The following is a 20,896-nucleotide window of genomic DNA, read 5'->3' on the forward strand; positions in this document are numbered from 1 at the left end:
ATTTACCTTAAAATGTGAATAATAATCCCTACTTCGTAGGACTGCTGGGGACATTAGAGTCTGCAGTAATGGGCATAGATAGGGCGGGGCATAGGGCTAGGCACTGGGAAGCATTCAATTAACAATGGCTCTCTTTCTTTAGGGTCTGCTACCTTATTTTACTCTGGTTTCATTACGGGATGCAATTAAATAATTATTTTCTACAGCAAAGTTTCCTATGTTTGCTTTCTTCAATGTAAGTAACCTCCCACCTCAAACAAAAACAAAAACAAAAACAAAAAACCTCATCAAACAGGGAGGAAATATTCAAGGAACTTTCAGTCTTTCTTTTCTAGAAAATAGTATCATAAAAAAGACTTTGTATTGTATGTGCATAAATGCTGGTTTTTTTTCTGCTTTTTTAAAAAATATTTTATTTATTTATTGATGAAAGACAGAGAAAAAGAGGCAGAGACATAGGCAGAGGGAGAAGCAGGCTCCATGCAGGAAGCCCAACACAGGACTCGATCCCGGGACTTCGGGATCACATCCTGAGCCAAAGGCAGACGCCCAACCACTGAGCCACCCACGCATCCCAGTTTTTTTTCAAGAGCAATGCTACACCTAACTACTAACAGCCAGCTGGGCTTGGGCACTGGCATCCTTAAGCACTTGAGTTTGCAAACTCTGTTTTAAGCACTTCCACAGGCTATCTAACATTTTATTTTCAGAAATTGTATCAGCATATAATTTACCAGGAAAGGAAACAAAATGCAGGAGAACTATTCAACAATCAAGTGTGTAATAATTTTTTAAATTACCTGATGGAATATAGGCTCCTTTACCTTAAGGTAAACCTACAAAATATTAAAAGAAACACATGTGATTGAAGTGCATTATTGAGGGGGAAGAAAACTTATTCCAACAATTCTGCAAATCCCAAACCTCTCTTGCTTCCCTAGTCCTGCTACTTAGATCTGACCCAGTCCTGTAAACACAATCAGGTTAGGTAGCATTAGCCCACAGCAGGGCTAATACCTACAGGTGGGTCTCCCCCACCTAGCTTTACCATGGGAAACTAAACATTTCAAAGCTATTGTGGAATACTTTGGCCTCTTGGCTTCTACATCAGCATCAAGGAGGGGCAACAGTAATTACTCATGAGAGCCGAAGAGATTCTGCTGAAAATGTCTGTAACACTTTTTCTACAACAAAGAACACTGGACTTAGAGACAGCAGTTATTTCAAACTCTGCCATTTACTTGCTATATACCTTAAGCAAGTCAGTTAACCAAAAGACTAATTTTTTCCTTATCTGGATAATGGGAATACAGTGGTAAGTAATGATAAGCTAAAATACATGAAAGTTTTTAGTTTATAATGCATGCTCAATAACTGAAAACATTTAAAACAGATTTCTTGTGCTCTCTTTTACTTTCTAAACCTCTAACTCACTCATCTAGATGTAGAACTCATCACCTAAATGCATTCCCAATTACACAAACCCTAATTTTAGGTTCCAATATCATGTGGGTGATTAAGTTCAATGCCTATTTAAGATTTAGCATGCATTTACTGTCCTATAAAAATAGGCCTTTAAAATGACATGGTAGAGAGAGATCAAAAGTCAAATCATAATCCTGAAATGGCTCCCATCACTTCAAGACAAAGTCCAAATTTCAAAGCTTTCCATGATATCACTCCTGACTTTCTGTCTGGCTTCACTGCTGTCCTCTTGTCCTTTTTTTCATCCTAGGCTCTAGAAGTACAGTGCTTCTGCATCTTTAAACATGCTGCTCTCTCTTTTTTTTTTTTTTTTTAAGTCTATTAAGTTTATTTAAGTCTTTAAGTTTATTTAAATAACCTCCAGTGAGAGCTGAGCAGGCCAATTACTACCCCTTCCTCATAATACCCATTAACCAAGACAGAGTAAGCATACCCTGCAGCCAGCCTGCCAGCCACTCTTGTGAGGGACAAGGTGCCTCTCAGTGTGGTCGGCCCCGGCCCTGTCCCCAGCCCACAGCTGGGGGAGTGTCTACTGTTGAGCGAGGGTTTTTGATGGTCTCATCCACTGACACAATAAGGCAGGCGGCCTCAGAGGCTGCGGTCAGGGCACTGATGCGCACCATGGCTGGCTCCCACACAAACACCTCAAAGTTGTCAGCAATGTTCTCATTGTTGACGTCCACTCCATACCACATGCCCCCCTGGGCATGCCGAGCCCACAGCTTGTTGAGGATGTTTGTGGCATCAAAGCCAGCATTGTCACAACAGCTGACGTGGGATAATTTCCAAGGCCTTGGCGTATGCCTCGATCAACAGCTGCTGTTTTCCTGGAATGGTCCTTGAGTAATCCCGCAGATACTTAGAAAAGCTCCATCTCAATGGCCCCGCCACCAGTTACCACTGAATCATTCTTGATGGCCCTCCTGACGATCATGATGGCGTCATGCAGAGACTGCTCTGCCTCCTCCATAAACTGCTCAGCACCACCATGAAGGATGATAGTGCAGGTCTTGGCCTTGGGGCAGCCAGTGAAGAAATTGTACCTCTCGCCTCCAATCTGCGTCTCTTCAAAGACCTGGCAGCGGCCTAGCACATCAGCTGACAGAGCATTCACACTGGTTTGGATGGAGCCTCCGCAGGCCATCATTGTCCTCTTCAGATCCTCCTCCGGCACTCGGCCAGCACAGAACATGTCCCTGTCAGCAAAGTAGTAGGTGGCCACATCCCCAATGGGAAGTTTGGACAAGACGACTTTGGCTCCAGAATGATGGATCCTCTCTAACTTGTCATAGAGAATGTTCCACTCAGCATCAACAATTGCCTGATAATCCTCCACCGTGTGGACTCTGATTTCAGCATTATCTTTCTCAGCTTTCAGCTCAAGCTCAACATTTAAAAGGGCAATCATTGGATTGTTGTACTTTTTGGGTTGCATTTCAAACCCAGCATAAGAGAAAGTCTTCTTGAATGCAACACCAGCTACCAGCTGGGACTCCTCTAGAGCACCACCTTGCACCTTCTTGATTCCAATCATTTTAAGCTGCAACAACTCATCGAGCATTATCACTGCATCCACCACCATCTTAGCAAAGAAGGCTTTCTGCTGGGAAATCAGCTTAGAGCTCAGGGCGGTCATGGCACACTTCTCCAGCAGCTTCCTCTGTTCCACATTATCTTCCTTCTTCACGGTCACAGCGATCTCTTTGATCTTGTTAACTGCCAACTGGGTGGCAGTGCGGAAAGCTCGGATGATGATCTGTGGGTGCAAACCTTCTTCCACATAAGGTTTCACCTGCTTCAGAAACTCTGCAGCCAGCAGGGTCACTGAGGTGGTACCATCACCGACCTCAGCATCTTGGGATTTAGCAATGTCCACTAGAGTCTTTGCTGCTGGATGGACAACATCAAGGAGTTTCAGAATTGTGGCCCCATCATTAGAAATTGTTGCTTTGCCTCGGCCATCTACAATCAGCTTGTCCATGCCATGAGGGCCTAGGGTGGTTCTTATAGCCTCCACAATCACCTGGCAGGCACTGATGTTACTTATAAGCTGGGGGATGCCCTGGGAGCTATCGGTCCCCTCTTTTAACAGGATAACTGGTGTGGGCATCATTTTGGAAGCTTATTCGGTGGCCCGCTACTCCTCCAGGCTCCTAAACATGCTGCTCTTTACTTTGTTCAGAAATCTTCCCCTGCTGGCAAGCATTCATCTTCCAAGATCCAGCTCAAACTATTCTTCTTTCTTGAAGCATTTCCTGGTCCCTTCTCCATTCAGCAGAAGCAGCCATTCACCCTCCTTTGTGCCCTCACTGACCATGTATAAGCGTCATGTAATTTACTGGTTTGCTTTTCTCTCCTACAAAGCAATAATTGCTTTGACAGCACAGGCTGTGCTTAGATATCTCTATATCCTCATTTAACGTAGTGCTGACCTCACAAAAATTTTGTATAATTTTACAATTTGGCTACAGGGTTTCTTATTCCTGGAGGAAGTTCCTACCCTCACTACAGTAAGAGCAGAATATTTCCTTTAAGCACCCTTAGAGCTTTAATAATAAGATATGCATGAGACACTATGTATCTGTAACTCTAAACTCAGTAAGGAAGAATGCTTTTCATATCTGAAATGTGTTGTTTCAAAATACTAACTTCCCTTTGTATAGTTTTATATTCCCATTGCTAGTAATAACAGAAATGCAAAAGGACATGTCTCTTAAAGACATTTTTTAAGGCAAATGAATTACCGAGTCCTTACCATATACCATGTATTAATTTTCGCAACTAACATGAAACATATGCTATTATTATCTTCATTTTACAGATGAGGAAATTTAATGCAGAGAGATTAAGTAACTTGCCCACGGTTCCCAGTTATCAAGTAGCAGTATTGGTCCAAGCTTGGATCTGACAGACTTCCAAGCCTGTATTTCTGACCACATCAGTTCTGAACTTGCAAAGGGGTCCAGTTTTGACCCTGCCACCAATTCTCCATATATACTTGGTTGGCCAGGCAAGTCACTAAAACTCTCTGTCTCTTCTTTTATACAATAATAAAACTTCCTTTCACATCTGAAACAAGAAAGACTAGAAAATATAGTGTAGAAGCATAAGAAAAGAGTATATTTGTTCTTTCAAGCTCCTATTCACCTTCTCAGCTCATTGATATCTAACCTCTGCCTCTATCATTATATTGCTGACAGTATCCTTATTATGGTCATCTGGACTTTTAATTGAAATTTTTATGGGTCAAACTTCAATCTTTATTTTACTCATCCTCTCCAAGGCAACTAATGCTATCACTTCTTCTAGAAATCTCTTTGTACTCTATGATATCGGACTCTCTAATTTTCCTGCATCTCTCATTACTTGTTCTAGGTCTCCTCTGCTGGCTCCATTTCTTCTACCTGACCTTCAAATGTCAGTGTTCCCATGTATAGCATGGTAATTATAGTTAACACTGGGTTGAATACTGGCAATTTGCTAAGAAAGTAGATTTCAGGTGGTCTCATCTCTCAGTCTCCACTCACTCTCTCACTCACACACACACACACACACACAGGGCAACTATGTGAGAAGATAAGTTAATTAGCTTGCCTATGGTAATCATTTCACTCTGTATATCAAAGTATCATGTTATAGGCCTTGAATGTATATGATTTAGGGTAAAGTATCATAACTGTACTCTCTTGTTTATCTCTCTTAAAAAAAAAGTGTTCCATAGGGTTGCATCTGTGGCCATCTTAATGGTTCATGCTATCTCTGTGTCAGTTCATCTATTCCCACATTTCTAGTACTACCTTGACCCTGACAATTCTCAAATCCATATCACATGCTTAATGTTAGAAACAAAATAGGACTTACTGTGGTTACTATTAAACTGAACAGAACTAAGATAAAAAGTAGATGGTAGTTTACAGAGTTCTTCATTTTGAAACATTCGAACCTTTAAAAAGACAGAAAGAAATTTGTTTTAGAATATATGACTAGTAAAACAAATAGAATGCTATTTTACCACTTGTATATACAAGTGGGTCCAGTGATGCCCATCATTTTCTCCTACCCAAACTCTCATCTCAGAGAACCTGGACCAACTACAGCCTCCAAGACACTAGGGAAATCAGGAGCAGGCACCTAGCTTAAACTGGGCCAATGAGAGGCTCTCTTCTGAAAACTTAGGAGTTTGGGAGTCAGAGACTAAATCAATTAAGTGTGGAGAATCAAAGTATAAAGTCTTATGGATTCAAAGTCTGATGCTGATATTTGGGCAGCTAAATTGAATGAACAAGAAGATGAATGAGCAGAGAACTGATCTGCATGGAGGAAAAAATAAAGCAGATTCAAAGACTTGAGACCATGTGGAGAGGAAGGAACAGAGAAAAAAGAGTAGGAGAGAAAGCTGCCCTTGAGTTGTAGTCAGGCTGTACTTCCTGCTGTTGGGTTTCATTACTACTTGTTCATGTCCATTAAATAATTAAATGTCCATTAAATAAATGAATTTCTTACTCAAGCTGGCTTGAGTAGGTTTCTAAATCTTGCAACGAGACATTCCTAAGCCATACTAATATGGAAAACATCACTCTATTATAATTGTCTCTTTATGGGTCTCCTTAACTAGACTGTGAACTCCTTGTGTGTAGGGATAAACTCTTTTTCTCATGTATCTAATCACTAGGCTAGCAAATACTCAGTAATGAGGAAATATGACCAAATATTTGACTATCAGTTAGGTATCCAACCTTTGAACCTGTACAAGCAGCAGGAAGAGTTCTGAGTTTACTAGTTAATTGGCTGTGGGAATGGGAATTGGATCCAACTCCTATGTTTTTATCTGTACAGAAAGGTGATTGGCCCAGATGATTTCTAAGATCTCTTTTACCTTTAAATTCTGTGACTTGATGACTTATTAAAAAAAAAGCCTACCTGAAAGTATTTTTTATTTTATTTTTTATATTTTAAAGATTTTATTTATCTATTCATGAGAGAGAGAGAGAGAGAGGCAGAGACACAGGCAGAGGGAGAAGCAGGCCCCACGCAGGGAGCCCAAAGTGGGACTCGATCCCGGGTCTCCAGGATCACGCCCTGGGCTGAAGGCAGGCACTAAGCCGCTGAGCCACCCAGGCTGCCCTCTTTTATTATTTTTAAAATATTTTATTTATTTATTTGAGAGAGAGAGAGAGATAAAGCAAGAGTGGGAGGGGGCATAGGGAGAGGGAGAAGCAGACTCCCCGTTGAGCAGTGAGCCTGATACAGGGGGCTTGATATCAGAACCTTGAGATCCTGACCTGAGTGGAAGACAGATGCCCAACAGACTGAGCCACTCAGATAACCCCAGATAAGCTCTTTTAAATAATGTTTTCTGAAATGATTCTGATTTTTCGATATCTTTAGACACTACCCTATATATTTAGAAGAAAATATTCTTAGGGTGCCTGGGTGGCTCAGGTCATGATCTTTGGGTCTTGAGATCAAGCCCTGTATCAGACTCCATGCTGAGTGTGGAGCCTGCTTGGATTCTCTCTTTCCCTCTGCCCCTCTCCCCACCCACTGCTCACACTAGCATGCTCTCTCTCTCAAAGAAGAAGAAAAAGAATAGGAAGAAGAAAAATTAGAAGAAGAAGAAGTTGATGATAATAACTTGAGCTAGCAAGAATGATCATATTGAGACTTAAATAACCATCATAAAAGGGGCTTAGAAAAAATTTTAAGTACTAGTGCTAGGGAATTAAATCCATAGTTAGAAGGTAAGTTTATTAAACTTGTAGTTCAATTCTCAACTCTGACATTTACCAGCTACATGGCCTTAGGCAAGTCTCCTAAGCATAAGTTCTGCTTATATCCTCAGACAAGTTATTAAATCTCTCTGTGCTTCACTTCTTCATCTATAAAATGGGGATAAAACCCATTTACTTGCACAACTGGGAGAATTAGAGATGATCTATCCAATACCTAGCACACTCACGGGTACTAAGTACATAAAAATCATATATATTATAACATAAAAATAATATTTATCTAAATTTGTATACATTCATAACTCAAGGAAAGGCAGATTACAAAGTTAAGTCAAATTTAAGTAGGGGTTTATTTAAACTGGTCATAGGGTTTTGTTAATAAAATTATTATAACTTCCCACAGATTATACTCTACATGGAGATAACAGAAGTTATAACCTTTACACTATTACAATCTCTCAGTATGATATAACAGGGTTAACTATATTACTTAATTCACTATGAGGTGAATATAAATTTTAAAATATATTAAACGAATGTTAAACATAGTACTTACATGCAGTACACAAATATACAACAGCTGTAAATCATTGGGAGTTCATCCAATAGCTATAAGAAACAAAGAAAGAGGACTTGAATATTGCAGATGTGCAGTTATTATGCAAATCAAAATAAAACATTAAAATGATTACAATGGTCATCTCTTGTTTAGAATCTTTTACTCATTTTTCATATATTTAACATCTAGTTTACTATGAGTGTTGCTCCAGGTCATTGGAAGGACGTGACTGTCAGTTGACCTGTGAGCTGGACCCAGACAATTGGAGGCTCCTCACCCCCTCCTGTCCTTGGAATAGGAGTTCCACTTGCCTTTCTCGCTCCCAGAGGCTGTTCCAAGGACATAGTCTTGAGATAGTGATGTGGTATTGAAAACACCTACAAGATATACTTGACTGAACTGAATTAAAATCTCATTACAAAGTGAAAATTTGGTAGCAGGTGGAGGACCAATTGCTGCCACCCACAATGAGTCTTGTATATAAGTACTCACTGCTTATTAAAACTGCCACCTACCAACCAGGAATGGCCTGCCTCTTTCTTCCACTTCTTCCTGCCCTCTGCTTTTGGGGGTTGGTTTAATGTCATTAACAAAAAAGTCTGCCCATCCATCTATTTATCCTAACATACACACCCTAAGTAGGACACTTGACTCACTGGGCAGCTCAGATCATTCAGTACCACAAACTATGATATCATACCTCCAGGAAAGAATGATATCTACCATCTCTAGGTCTGTGGGTTCTATCAGTATTCTTTTGCATTTTCCCTTTTCCTAGAACATCTAAGATGGGTAAAATGTCCACTAATATACATATAAGAAGAGATATTAATGACTGGGAAAGTCATTTAGTTAATCTAAGTAAATATGTTTCTGAAAATATTATTACCAATAATAATAACAGCTATTATGTATTAAAACTACAAGGCAGACACTAAGGGTATTTTTTTTTTAAGATTTATTTATTTGAGAGAGAGAGTGTGAGACAGCACAAGCAGGGAGAGCAACAGAGGGAGAGGGAGAGAGAGAGAAGCAGGTTCCTGCTGAGCAGGGAGCCCAACATGGGCCTTGGATCAATAACTTGAGCCAAAGGCAGACACTTAGTCAACTGAGCCACCCAGATGCCCTCAGATTGGTTATTTCTAATCCTTAAGCCAATTCTATAGAATGTTCTTATTCACTAGATATGCATTTAATTAATTATTTAATATCTACTATGTGCCAGGCAATGTATTAGTTGCTGAGGATATAATGAAAACAAGAGTCAATGCCCTCAAGGAATTCACAGTCTAGAGAGGTAAAGGGAATGAAAAATATGTGAATAAATATAAAGATTCCAACAAAAGGGGCACACACATATATTAAAATATATATATATATTTGTAAAGTGATGGAATTAATGGAATAATGAAATAGCATGTGTGCAGGGTCTCACAGTTAAGCATCTTGCAGTCATTATCTCACTTAATTTTAATAATAATTCTAAGGCAGGTCCTACTCTCTCCATTCCAAGATGAGAACACTGAGATTTAGATAATTTAAGTCATTTGTTCAAGATCACAGAGCTATAGTAATGGAGCCAGATTTTTAACTGACTCTGGAGCATAGCTCTACATTATATTGCCTCCAAAATTTTTAACTTGAATCATCTTTACATGTTCAAAAAAGTTGATACAGTATCACAATATCCTGCAGATAAATCTACCACAAGGTTTATGATATACAGGAGATTCCTCTATTTAAACTTTGAGTCCAACTATAAATGGGATTGACTCTTCAATTTTTCCTTCTTCTGTCTCATTGTTAGTGTATAGAAATTCAACTGATTTCTGTGCATTGTTTTATATGCTGCCACTTCACTGAATTCCTGTATGAGTTCTAGCAATTATGGCGTCAAGTCTTTTGGATTTTCCAAATAGAGTATCATGTCATACGCAAAGAGTGAGAATTTGACTTCTTTGCCAATTCAGTTGTCTTTTATTTTTGTTGTCTGATTGCTGACACTAGTACTTCTAGTACTATATTGAACAGCAGTGGTGATAGTGGGCATCTCTGTTGTGTTTCTGACCTTAAGAAACTGAGAGCTTTTCCCCATTGAGAATGATATGTGCTGTGGGCTTTTCGTATATGACTTTTATGATATTGAGGTATGTTCCCTCTATCCCTACACTGTGAAGAGTTTTAATCCAGAAAGGATGCTGTACTTTGTCAAATGCTTTTTCTGTATCTATTGAGAGGATCATATGGTTCTTATCCTTTCTTTTGTTAATGTGATGAATCACATTGACTGATTTGCAGATGTTGAACTACCCTTGCAGCCCAGGAATAAATCCCAGTTGGTTGTGCTAAATAATCCTTTTAATGTACTGTTGGATCCTATTGGCTAGTATTTTGGTGAGAATTTGGCATCCATGTTCATTAGGGATATTGGTCTGTAATTCTCCTTTTTGGTGGGATCTTTGTCTGGTTTGGGATCAAACTAATATAATACTGGCCTCAAAGAAAGAGTTTGGAGTTCTCCTTCCATTTCTGTTTTTTTGAAACAGCTTCAGAAGAATAGGTATTAATTCTTCTTTAAATGTTTGATAGAATTCCTCTGGAAAGCCAACCAGCCCTGTACTCTTATTTCTTGAGAGATTTTTGATGACTCCTTCAATTTCCTTGCTGGTTATGGGTCTGTTCAGATTTTTCTATTTCTTTCTGTTTCAGTCTGGGTAGTTTATATATACATAGGAATGCATCCATTTCTTCCAAGTTGCCTAATTTGTTGGCATACAGTTGCTCATAATATGTTCTTATAATTGTTTGTATTTCTTCAGTGTTGGTGGTGATCTCTTCTCTTTCATTCATGATTTTATTTATTGGAGTCCTTCTCTTTTCTTTTTGATAAGTCTGGCCAGAGGTTTATCAATCTTATTAATTCTTTCAAAGAACCAGTTCTTAGCTTGGTTGATCTGTTCTACTATTTTTTTTCCTTGTTTCTATTTCATTGATTTCTACTCTAATGCTTATTATTTCTCTTCTCCTGATGGGTTTAGGCCTTATTTGCTGTTCTTTCTCCAGCTCCTTTAGGTATAAGGTTAGGTTATCTATTTGAGACCTTTCTTTTTAAAGAAAGGATTGTGTTGCTATATACTTTCCTCTTAGGACTACCTTTGCTGCATCCCAAAGGTTTTGAATAGTTGTTCTTTCATTTTCATTTGTTTCCATGAAATTTTCAAATTCTTCTTTAATTTCTTGGTTGACCCATTCATTCTTTAGTAGGATGCTCTTTAGCCTCCACGTATTTGAGTTCTTCCCAAATTTCCACTTGTGATTGAGTTCCAGTTTCAAAGCATTTGTAGTCTGAAAATATGCAAGGAATGATCCCAATCTTTTGGTACCAGTTGAGACTGAATTTGTAACCCAAAAAGTAATCTATTCTGGAGAATGTTCCATGTGCACTCGAGAAGAATGTGCATTCTGTTGCTTTAGGATGGAATATTCTGAATATATCTGTGAAGTCCAATGTGTTGTTCAAAGCCCTTGTTTCCTTGTTGATCTTCTGCTTAGATGATCTGTCCATTACAACAAGTGGGGTGTTAAAGTGCTTTACTGTTTGTGTATTATTATTGATGTGTTTTTTTTTTCTTTTTTTAAGATTTTATTTATTTATTCATGAGAGACAGAGAGAGAGGCAGAGACACAGGCAGAGGGAAGAGAAAAAGGCTCCATGCTGGGAGCCCGATGTGGACTCAATTCTGGGACTCTGGGATCACGCCCTGAGCCAAAGGCAGACACTCAACTGTTGAGGTAGCCAGGCATCCCTTGATGTGTTTCCTTAATTTTGTTATTAATTGGCTTTTATAACTGACTGCTCCCATGTTAGGGGCAGAAATATTTACAACTGTTAGATCTTCTTCTTGGATAGATCCTTTAATTATGATAGAAGTGTCCTTCCTAATTTTTTAGTATAGTCTTTGGTTTAAAATCTAATTTGTCTGATATAAGGATAACCACCCCAGCTTTCTTTTTATGTCTATTAGCATGATAAATGTTTTTTTATCCCCTCACTTTAAATCTGGAGGTGTCTTTGGGTCTAAAATGAGTCTCTGAAGACAGCATATTGATGGGTCCTGCTTTTTTGTCCAATCTGATACCCTGTGTCTTTTGATTGGGGCATTCAGCCCATTTACATTCAGAGTAACTACTGAAAGACATGAATTTAGTGCCATTGTATTACCTGTAAAGTCACTGTTTCTATATATGGTCTTTGTTCCTTTTTGGTCTGTGTTACTTTTGGGCTCTCTCTTCACTTAAAGGATCTCTTTTAATATTTCTTGTAGGGCCGGTTTGGTGATCACAAATTCTTTTAGTTTCTGTTTGTCCTGGGAGCTTTTTATCTCTTCTTCTATTTTTTTGTTTTTGTTTTTTTAAAGATTTTATTTACTTATTCATGAGAGACACAGAGAGAGATGCAGAGGGAGAAGCAGGCTCCCTGTGGGGACCCTGATGTAGGACTTGATCTGGGGACACTAGGATCATGACCTGAGCCAAAGGCAGATGCTCAACCACTGAGCCACCCAGATGCCCCTCTCTTCTTCTATTATGAATATGATCCTAGCTAGATAAAATAATTCTTGGCTGTGTATTTTTCTCATTCAGCACCCTAAATGTATTATGCCAGTTCTTCCTGGCCTGCCAGGTCTCTGTGGAAGGTCTGTTGCCAGTCTAATGTTTCTACCCTTGTAGGTTATGGTCCTCTTGTCCTGAGATGCTTCCAGGATTTTCTCTTTGTCTCTGAGATTTATAAGTTTCACTATTATATGTAAAATAGGTATTAACCTATTTTTATTGATTTTTTTAAAAGATTTTATTTATTATTTATTCATAGACATAGAGAGAGAGAGAGGCAGAGACACAGGCAGAGGGAGAAGCAGGCTCCATGTCAGGAGCCCGACGCGGGACTCGATCCCAGGACTCCAGGATCGCGCCCTGGCCAAAGGCAGGCACTAAACCGCTGAGCCACCCAGGGATCCCTATTTTTATTGATTTTGAGAGGGTTCTGTGCCTTCTGAACTTGGATGCATGTTTCCTTCCTCAGATTAGGAAAGTTCTCTGCCATAATTTGCTCCAATATACTGTCCCCCTCTCTCTTTCCTCTTCTTCTGGGACCACAATTATTCTAATATTGTTTTGCTTTATGGTATCACTTATCTCTTGAATTCTCTCTGGTGATCCAGTAGTTGTTTAATTTCTTTTTCTCAGCTTCTTTATTCACCATCATTTTGTCTTCCAGATCACTAATTCTCCCTTTTGCTTCATCTAATCTAGCAATTAGAGCCTTCATTTTTTATTGCATCTCATTAATAGCTTTTCTGATTTTGACTTGATTAGATACCTAGGGATAAACCTAACCAAGAGGCAAAAGATCAGTACTCAGAAAACTATAGAATACTCATGCAAGCAACTGAGGAAGACAGGGAAAAACATTCCATGCTCATGGATTGGAAAAAAAAAAATTCTTAAAATGTCTATGCTACTTAGAGCAATATATACATTCAATGGAATCCCTATCAAAATATCATCAACTTATTTCGCAGCGTTGGAACAAATAATCCTAAAATTTATAGGGAACCAGAAAAGACCCTGAATAGCCAAAGGATTTTTGAAAAAGAAAACCAAAACCATGGGGATCCCTGGGTGGCTCAGCAGTTTAGCGCCTGCCTTAAGGCCCAGGACATGATCCTGGAGTTCCGGGATCAAGTCCTGCACTGGGCTCCCTGCATGGAGCCTACTTCTCCCTCTGTCTGTGTCTCTGCCTCTCTCTCTCTCTCTCTCTCTCTCATGAATAAATAAATAAAATCTGTAAAAAAAAAAAAAAAAAAAAAAAAAGAAAAGAAAAAAGAAAAAAAGAAAAAGAAAGAAAAACCCCAAAACTGGTGGCATCACAATTTCGGACTTTAAGCTCTATTACAAAGCTGTACTCATAAAGACAGTATGGTACTGGCACAAAAACAGACACAAAGATCAATGGAACAAAACAGAGAACCCAGAAATGGACCCTCAATTCTGCTCAACTAATCTTCAGCAAAGAAGGAAAGAAAGAGTCTCTTCAACAAATGGTGTTGGGAAAATGGGACAGCCACGTGCAGAAGAAGGAAACTGGACCAGTTCCTCACACCATACACAAAAATAGACTCAAAATGGATGAAAGACCTAAATGTGAGACAGGAATCCATCAAAATCCTGGAGGAGAACACAGCAACTTCGTTGACCTCAGCTACAGCAGCTTCTTGCTAGACACATCTCCAAAGGCAAAAATGAACTATTGGGATTTCATCAAGATAAAAAGCTTTTATACACAAAGGAAACTGTTGACAAGAACAAAAGACAACTGATAGAATGGGAGAAGATATTTGCAAATGACAGGGAGGTCATTTATCTCACATGGTATTAAAAAATCTATAAAGAACTTAAACTCAACACCCAAAGAACAAATAATCTAATCAAGAAATGGCAGAAGACATGAAGAGACATTTCTCCAAGAGATAAACAAATGGCCAACAGACACAGGAAAAAATGCTCAACATCTCTCAGCATCAGGGAAATACAAATCAAAACCACAATGAGATACCACCTCACACCAGTCAGAATGGCTAAAATGAACAAGTCAGAAAATGACAGACGTTGGCAAGGACATGGAGAAAAGGGAACAATCTTTCAGTGTTGGTGGGAATGCAGGCTGGTTCAGCCACTCTGAAAATTTTTTTTCCTCAAAAAGTAGAAACTAGAGCTACCCTATGACCCAGCATTGCACTACTGGATATTTACCCCAAAGATATAAATGTAGTGATCCAAGGGGGTACACGCACCCCAATGTTTATAGCACCAATGTCCACAATAGTCAAACTATAGAAAAGCCCAGATGTCCATCGACAGATGAATAGATCAAGAAGATATGGTGTGTGTTTGTCTGTGTGTGTGTGTGTGTACATATTACTCAGTCATCAAAAAATGAAATCTTGCCATTTGCAGTGACATGGATGGAACTAGAGGGTATTATGCTAAGTGAAATAAGTCAATCAGAAAGTGAAATAAATCAATTAGAGAAAGGCAATTATCACATGATCTCACTCATGTGGAATTTTAAAAACGTAACAGAGGATCATAGGGGAAGAGAGGAAAAAATAAAACAAGACAAAATGAGAGAGGGAGACAAACCACAACAGACTCTTAATCACAGGAAACAAACTGAGGGTCGCTGGAGGGAAGGGGCTGGGGGGATAAGGTAACTTAATGATGAACATTAAAGAGGGCATGTGATATACTGAGCACTGGTGTTATAAAAGACTGATGAATCACTGATCTCTATCTCTGAAATAATATATCGTATATTAATTCATTGAATTTAAATCAAATTTAATAATTAAGTAAATAAATAAAATTTTGAACCATCATCTCCTGGCTTTATATTAGATATCTTTTACATTTATATTTTCTTTACTTCAGTTTTCATGTGCTAGAAAAATATTTGTGTAATTATTTGGCCTTTCCACAACGTAGTACTGAGGTATTTAAATGGCCCATTTTGGGGGATCTTCTATTCATGTATTTGGAAGGCAGGACGTAAAGAGATCTGCTTTCTCCATATTGTTCCGTAGGTCTATCTATACAGCCTGTAATGGCAGTTGAGCTAACTACTGTTATTCTTTTATTCATTTGTTTAATAAATATTTACTAAGCACCTACTATGTGCCTAGAAATAAGCTATGTGCAGAAGATAACCCTTGCTCTCATGATACTTTATAATCTAGCTAGGATGAAAGACACTAAACAGGTAACTGTACAAATAAATATTTAATTACAATTATGGTAAGTGCTATGATGGAAAAGTACATGATCAAAAAACAGAGGTCCTCATGTAAGAAGTTGTGAAGATTTTTCCTTAAAGAAGTGACACATAAACTGATACCTGAAAAATATGCAGATATGAGTAGCATGAAGAGGGACTCAGAGGAAGATGAGAACCCCTAAGCAGTGGAAACAATGTGTAAAGGGCCTGTCGCAGAAAGGGAATATAAAAAACTGAAAAATTCCCATTGTGACTGAAGCTTAATTAATGATAAAGCTTAATTAATAATGAAGAGAAAGGATAAGAAATGAGGCTGGAGAGATAAGCAGCAAATAAATTAGGCAAATGTTTTAGGCTGAAAGGGATTCTTTTTTTTTTTTTTTTAAGATTTTATTTATTTATGCATGAGAGACATAGAGGCAGAGACACAGGCAGAGGGAGAAGCAGGCTCCATGCAGGGAGCCCAATGTGGGACTTGATCCCCGGTCACCAGGGTCACGCCCTGGGCTGAAGGCGGCACTAAACCGCTGTGCCACCCGGGCTGCCCCTGAAAGGGATTCTTAATTTTATCTTAAAAGCAATGGCAAGTCCCTGAAAAGGTTTAAGCTGTGTGGCTGTCTTCATCAGCTTGGATGGTTATAAAAGAATACCCTAGACTGGGTACCTTAACAGAATTTATTTCTCACAGTTCTGGAGGCTAGGAAGATGATGGTACAGATTCTGGAGGCTAGGAAGATGATGGTACAGATTTGGTGCTTGGTGAAGTTTTTCTTCTTGGCATACAGATGCTGCCCTCTCACTGTATCCTCACATGGTGAGAGAAAGCAAGCTTGTTAAAGGCACTAATCCCATCATGAAAATCCCACCTCATAACCTCATCTAATCCTAATGACCATTTTAAGGCCCCATCTCCAAATACTGTCACACAGGGAACTAGAGATTCAACATAAGAATTCTTAGGGGACATACGGCAGTCCATAGTGATGCTATAGTGTGTTTAAAATATAGGTTTTATTATTTTCAGGTATGGTGAGGCCAACAGATCAGGAAATGATTGCCATTGAAAAGACAGTTTGTTATTCACAGTTCCTATGGCAACATAGGAGGCAACATGCTATTCCAATAGGGCCATACAGGAAAGCACCAGCATCAATCCGAGGCAGAATGAGCAAGGGGAAAAGCATGGATGACAACCTTTATTGTGGTTTCCAGAAAAAGGCAAAGTAAGAGAGGGCAAGCAGGCTTAGCATTGGCTAATGTGAATAATTTCAGTAGGCTCTAGGGTCTACAAGTAATCTTTAGTTGTCCAGTACCTGACCCTGGGGTGATTAGGGCAGAAAAATATAGTCTCCTGGAGAGTAAGAGTCAGAAAAAGAAGGTGTTTTAGAGTATGGGCTCTGGATTGGTTAGTCTAAATACGAAAGGTGCCATGCAAGGTTAGTTATTTGCTGTATCTAAGAAATGGCTGCCCCTGGAAAAGACAGTCTCTCTAGATAGCGAGGTTCTGATGCCAGAGCATCAAGAATACAAAAAAATAAGAAAATATGGTAATTATGAACTGAATGTTTGTATCCTACCTAAATTCAAATGCTAAAACCCTAATACCCAATCCAATGGTATTTGAAGATGCGTCCTTTGGAAAGTAATTAGGATTAGATGAGGTCATGAGGGTAGGGGCCCTCATGATAGAATTTATGCCCTTATAAGAAAAGATACCATAGAGTTTGCAAGAAGCCAGTCGGAAAAAGACAAATACCATGATTTCACTCAAATGCAGAATTTAAGAAACAAAGCAGAAAACAAAGGAAAAAAAAAAACAAAAAACGAGAAACAAACCAAAAAGCAGACTCTTAAATATAGAGAACAGATGGCTACCAGAGGAAAGGTGGGTGGGAGGACGAGTGAAATTAGTGAAGGGGAATAAGAGTACCTTTATATTAGGGGTACTTGGGTGGTTTAGTTGGTTAAGTGTCTGCTTGGGGCCCAGGTCATGATCCCGGGGTCCTGGGATTAAGCCCTGCATCAGGCTCCTGTTCAGAGGGGAGTCTGGTTCTCCCTTTGCCCTTCCCCTGCTTGTGTTCTCTCTCTCCTTCTCTTTCACAATCCCTCTCACTCGATCTCTCTCAAACAAATAAATCTTTTTTTAAAAAAGTACATTTATGTTAAAAAATAAGTAAGAGTACATTTATCTTGATGAGCCCAGAGTAAAATCTGGAACTGTTGAATTACCATACTGTGCACCTAAACTAATATAACAACGTATGTTAATTACACTGAAATTAAAACAAGCAAGCATCATTGAACAAAACAACAACAACAACAAAAAAGGAAGTAGCTGCCTGTAAGCCAGAAGATTGCTCTCACCAGACCCAGCCACGCTGGCACTGTGATCTCCGACATCAAGCCTCAAGAACTATGAAAAAATATGTCTATTGTTTAAGCCACCTGGTCTACAGTATTTTTGTGTGGCAGGCATAGCTGACTAATAAAATAACAAACATATGGTGCTAGATCAGGTATGTGTGGAGAGTGTTCTCCAGGGAAAGAGCATAGTTGTGGGAGGTCTACCTACAGTTACGGCAGTCCATGCCAAGGAAAGTTTCTACCTTGATTAAGGCTGAAGAATTAGGGAATAGATGTAAATGACTAGACTTGGGAAATATACAGAAAGTAAAATAAACAGGAAATTGTGATCAATTTGATATAAATGTGAGGGAGAAGAAACTCCCAAGGATAACTCCCAGGTTTGTTGCCTAAATACCACAGTTGACAACAGTACAGTTTACTGAGATGGTGAAAACAGAGAATATTATAAGAACAATTTCAACAAGCTGAGTTTGAGCTACCTGTGAGACAGCTTAAGTGGAAATGTCAATTAAGCAACTAGAAATATAAATCTGTAGCTCATAAGAAAAGTGTGGACTCCAGATGTTGGCTGCTTGTTCGCTCATTTCTTTAGAGAAACTAAATTGAACAGAGCATATGTTAAAATGACATGGATTTTATTTTTTTTTAAAGATTTTATTTATTTATTCATGAGAGACACAGACGAGAGGCAGAGACATAGGCAGAGGAAGAAGCAGGCTCCTCACAGGGAGCCTGATGTGGTACTTGGATCCCCGAACTCTGGGATCACGCCCTAGGCCAAAGGCAGACGCTCAACCGCTGAGCCACCCAGGTGTCCCAGGGCATGGATTTTTAAATCTGGGTAATACAAATACAGAAGTTTATTTCAAAACCATGAGTAGCAAAATTATAACTGGTCAAAGAGCAGAGTTCCAGGTTGGAAGTATGGTATATGACTGAAGATGAGTCTAGAGATGTAGATAGGGGCCAGATCTCAGCTTGTGGCTCAAATCATGAGCCTGACCTATGGGAACGATTAAAGCTGTTTAAAAGCTGGCATGCATTCTGGAGAGCAGACACTGTACTTTACAGGCCTCATTTCTAACACTTGTACAAAGCCTAGCAAACTCTGCTCAAAGAGTGAAAACAATTAGTTTTGTTTGTAGGAACAGTATTTCTGCTCTGGTATGACAAATGGATAGGGAGGCAGGGACACCAATTAGGAAACAGTTACATGGGGATCCCTGGGTAGCTCAGCGGTTTAGTGCCTGCCTTTGGCCCAGGGCGTGATCCTGGAGTCCCGGGATCGAGTCCCGCGTCGGACTCCCAGCATGGAGTCTGCTTCTCCCTCCTCTTGTGTCTCTGCCTCTCTCTCTCTCTCTCTTTCTGTCTATCATGAATAAATAAATAAATCTTAAAAAAAAAAAAAAGGAAACAGTTACAGAAATCTGGATTGGAGATGATAGATTAAGGTCATGGCCATGCAGATAGCTAGAGCTAGATGCATTTGGGCTTCCAGTGTTTTCAGAAGTGAGAAAGCAGAGAAATTAAAGAGGAATCAGGGGGTTTGGCTTGGGCTTTCAGTATAAGGTGGTTCCATTCATTGATATAGGAAGCAAAAGGGAAACAAGGGTAATATTTATAACCAGAACATCTGTTGTTTACATTATAAAGTCTGAATTAGCTTACATTATTACCTAGCATTTAACCAATTTTTGTTTTTGTATTATAAAGAAAATTATAGGTGAACACTTATTTTTCTTTGGTTTTATTTTCTAGGATAAATATAATTACTTTTACTTATGAGAAAAGGGTGAATACATTCTTTTTTTTTTTTTTTACTAGCATGTACTTTTTTCTCCCCCCTAATATCAAACATAGATGCTTGGTAGAGAATACTTAGAAAAAGCAGAAAAACATAAAGAAAAATTCCACATGGCTGAAGAAATTAAGAAATTGCCCTTAACTTTACCCTCCCCAGGATTATCAATAACTATATATGTCAGTTAGTGAAAGCAAAAAAGAATGAGTTGAACGAATGAATAGGTAAGAAAATCTGGGAGAAGTCTCCTAAAAACTTGAAGTGTTTATACTCCAACCACCAGCAACGGAAGACAAAGTCCTAAGATAGGTAAAGGAAACACAAAGAAGTAAATGAAACAAAATGTAGGTCCTAATCTTGTCTCTCACTTTCTGTCTAACTTCTAGTCAAGTTACTTCACCTCTCTTGGCTATTTTTCCATTTATAAAATTTGTAAATTGAACTACATTTTAAAAACCTTTCTAGGGGTGGCTGGGTAGCTAACAGTTCAGTGTCTGCCTTTAGCTCAGGTCATGTTCAAACCCCTGGCAGGGAGCCTGCTTCTCCCTCTCTCTCTGCCCCTCCCCGCAGCTTGTGCTCTCTCTCAAATAAATAAAATCTTAAAAAAATAAAAATAAAAATCTCTTCAAAATTAAAGCTCTATAATACTAAATTGTTCTTTGGTATCTTTCACATCCCTATTTGAAGGCCACTCCTGGTATCTCTATTCCTTCTCCAAGGTTTCCTTCAAATTCATTCCCAAATGCGTTGCTCTTGGCTAATTGCTGAAAGGATGTGACACATTAATCATGAGAAGAGTCAATGATAGCTTAAAACATTACCCTTTACAGAAGCACACCTAATAGTACTCAAAGGAATGAATCACTAACGATGAATCAATAATGGTGTTTCAGACATTCTAACTAAAGAAAAAGGAAAGAAACTAATACTTAATAAGCACTTATCTACCAGATCCTAAGATGACACTCTCACGTATGCCAATCAATTGATCCTCACAAATACTCCTACAGGTATTATTAAATCCATTAGATAGATAAGGAAACAAAAGCTCAGAAAGCTTAAGTGGCACAGATATGCTCAAACAGCCAGCAAAGTGGTAGTAGAATCAGAATTGGAGC

At 38.8% G+C, this 20,896-nt stretch overlaps 1 protein-coding gene and 1 pseudogene across 5 annotated transcripts in view; both read right to left on the reverse strand.

Moving 5' to 3' along the window:
• ACER3 (alkaline ceramidase 3) overlaps positions 1–20,896 on the reverse strand; it is a 151,393-nt gene that overhangs the window by 44,073 nt on the left and 86,424 nt on the right. For all 5 annotated transcript variants that reach the window (XM_038568543.1, XM_038568544.1, XM_038568546.1 and 2 more), the window contains 3 exons: positions 7,774–7,826; positions 5,347–5,428; positions 801–836 (listed from right to left, as the gene is read on the reverse strand). In XM_038568543.1, coding sequence (XP_038424471.1) covers positions 801–836; positions 5,347–5,428; positions 7,774–7,826 — 171 coding nt within the window. The remainder of the gene's footprint in view (positions 1–800; positions 837–5,346; positions 5,429–7,773; positions 7,827–20,896) is intronic.
• Positions 1,807–3,613, reverse strand: LOC100688645 (annotated as a pseudogene).

This window comes from Canis lupus, chromosome 21 (genome assembly GCF_011100685.1).
Source record: "Canis lupus familiaris isolate Mischka breed German Shepherd chromosome 21, alternate assembly UU_Cfam_GSD_1.0, whole genome shotgun sequence".
Taxonomy (NCBI): domain Eukaryota; kingdom Metazoa; phylum Chordata; class Mammalia; order Carnivora; family Canidae; genus Canis; species Canis lupus.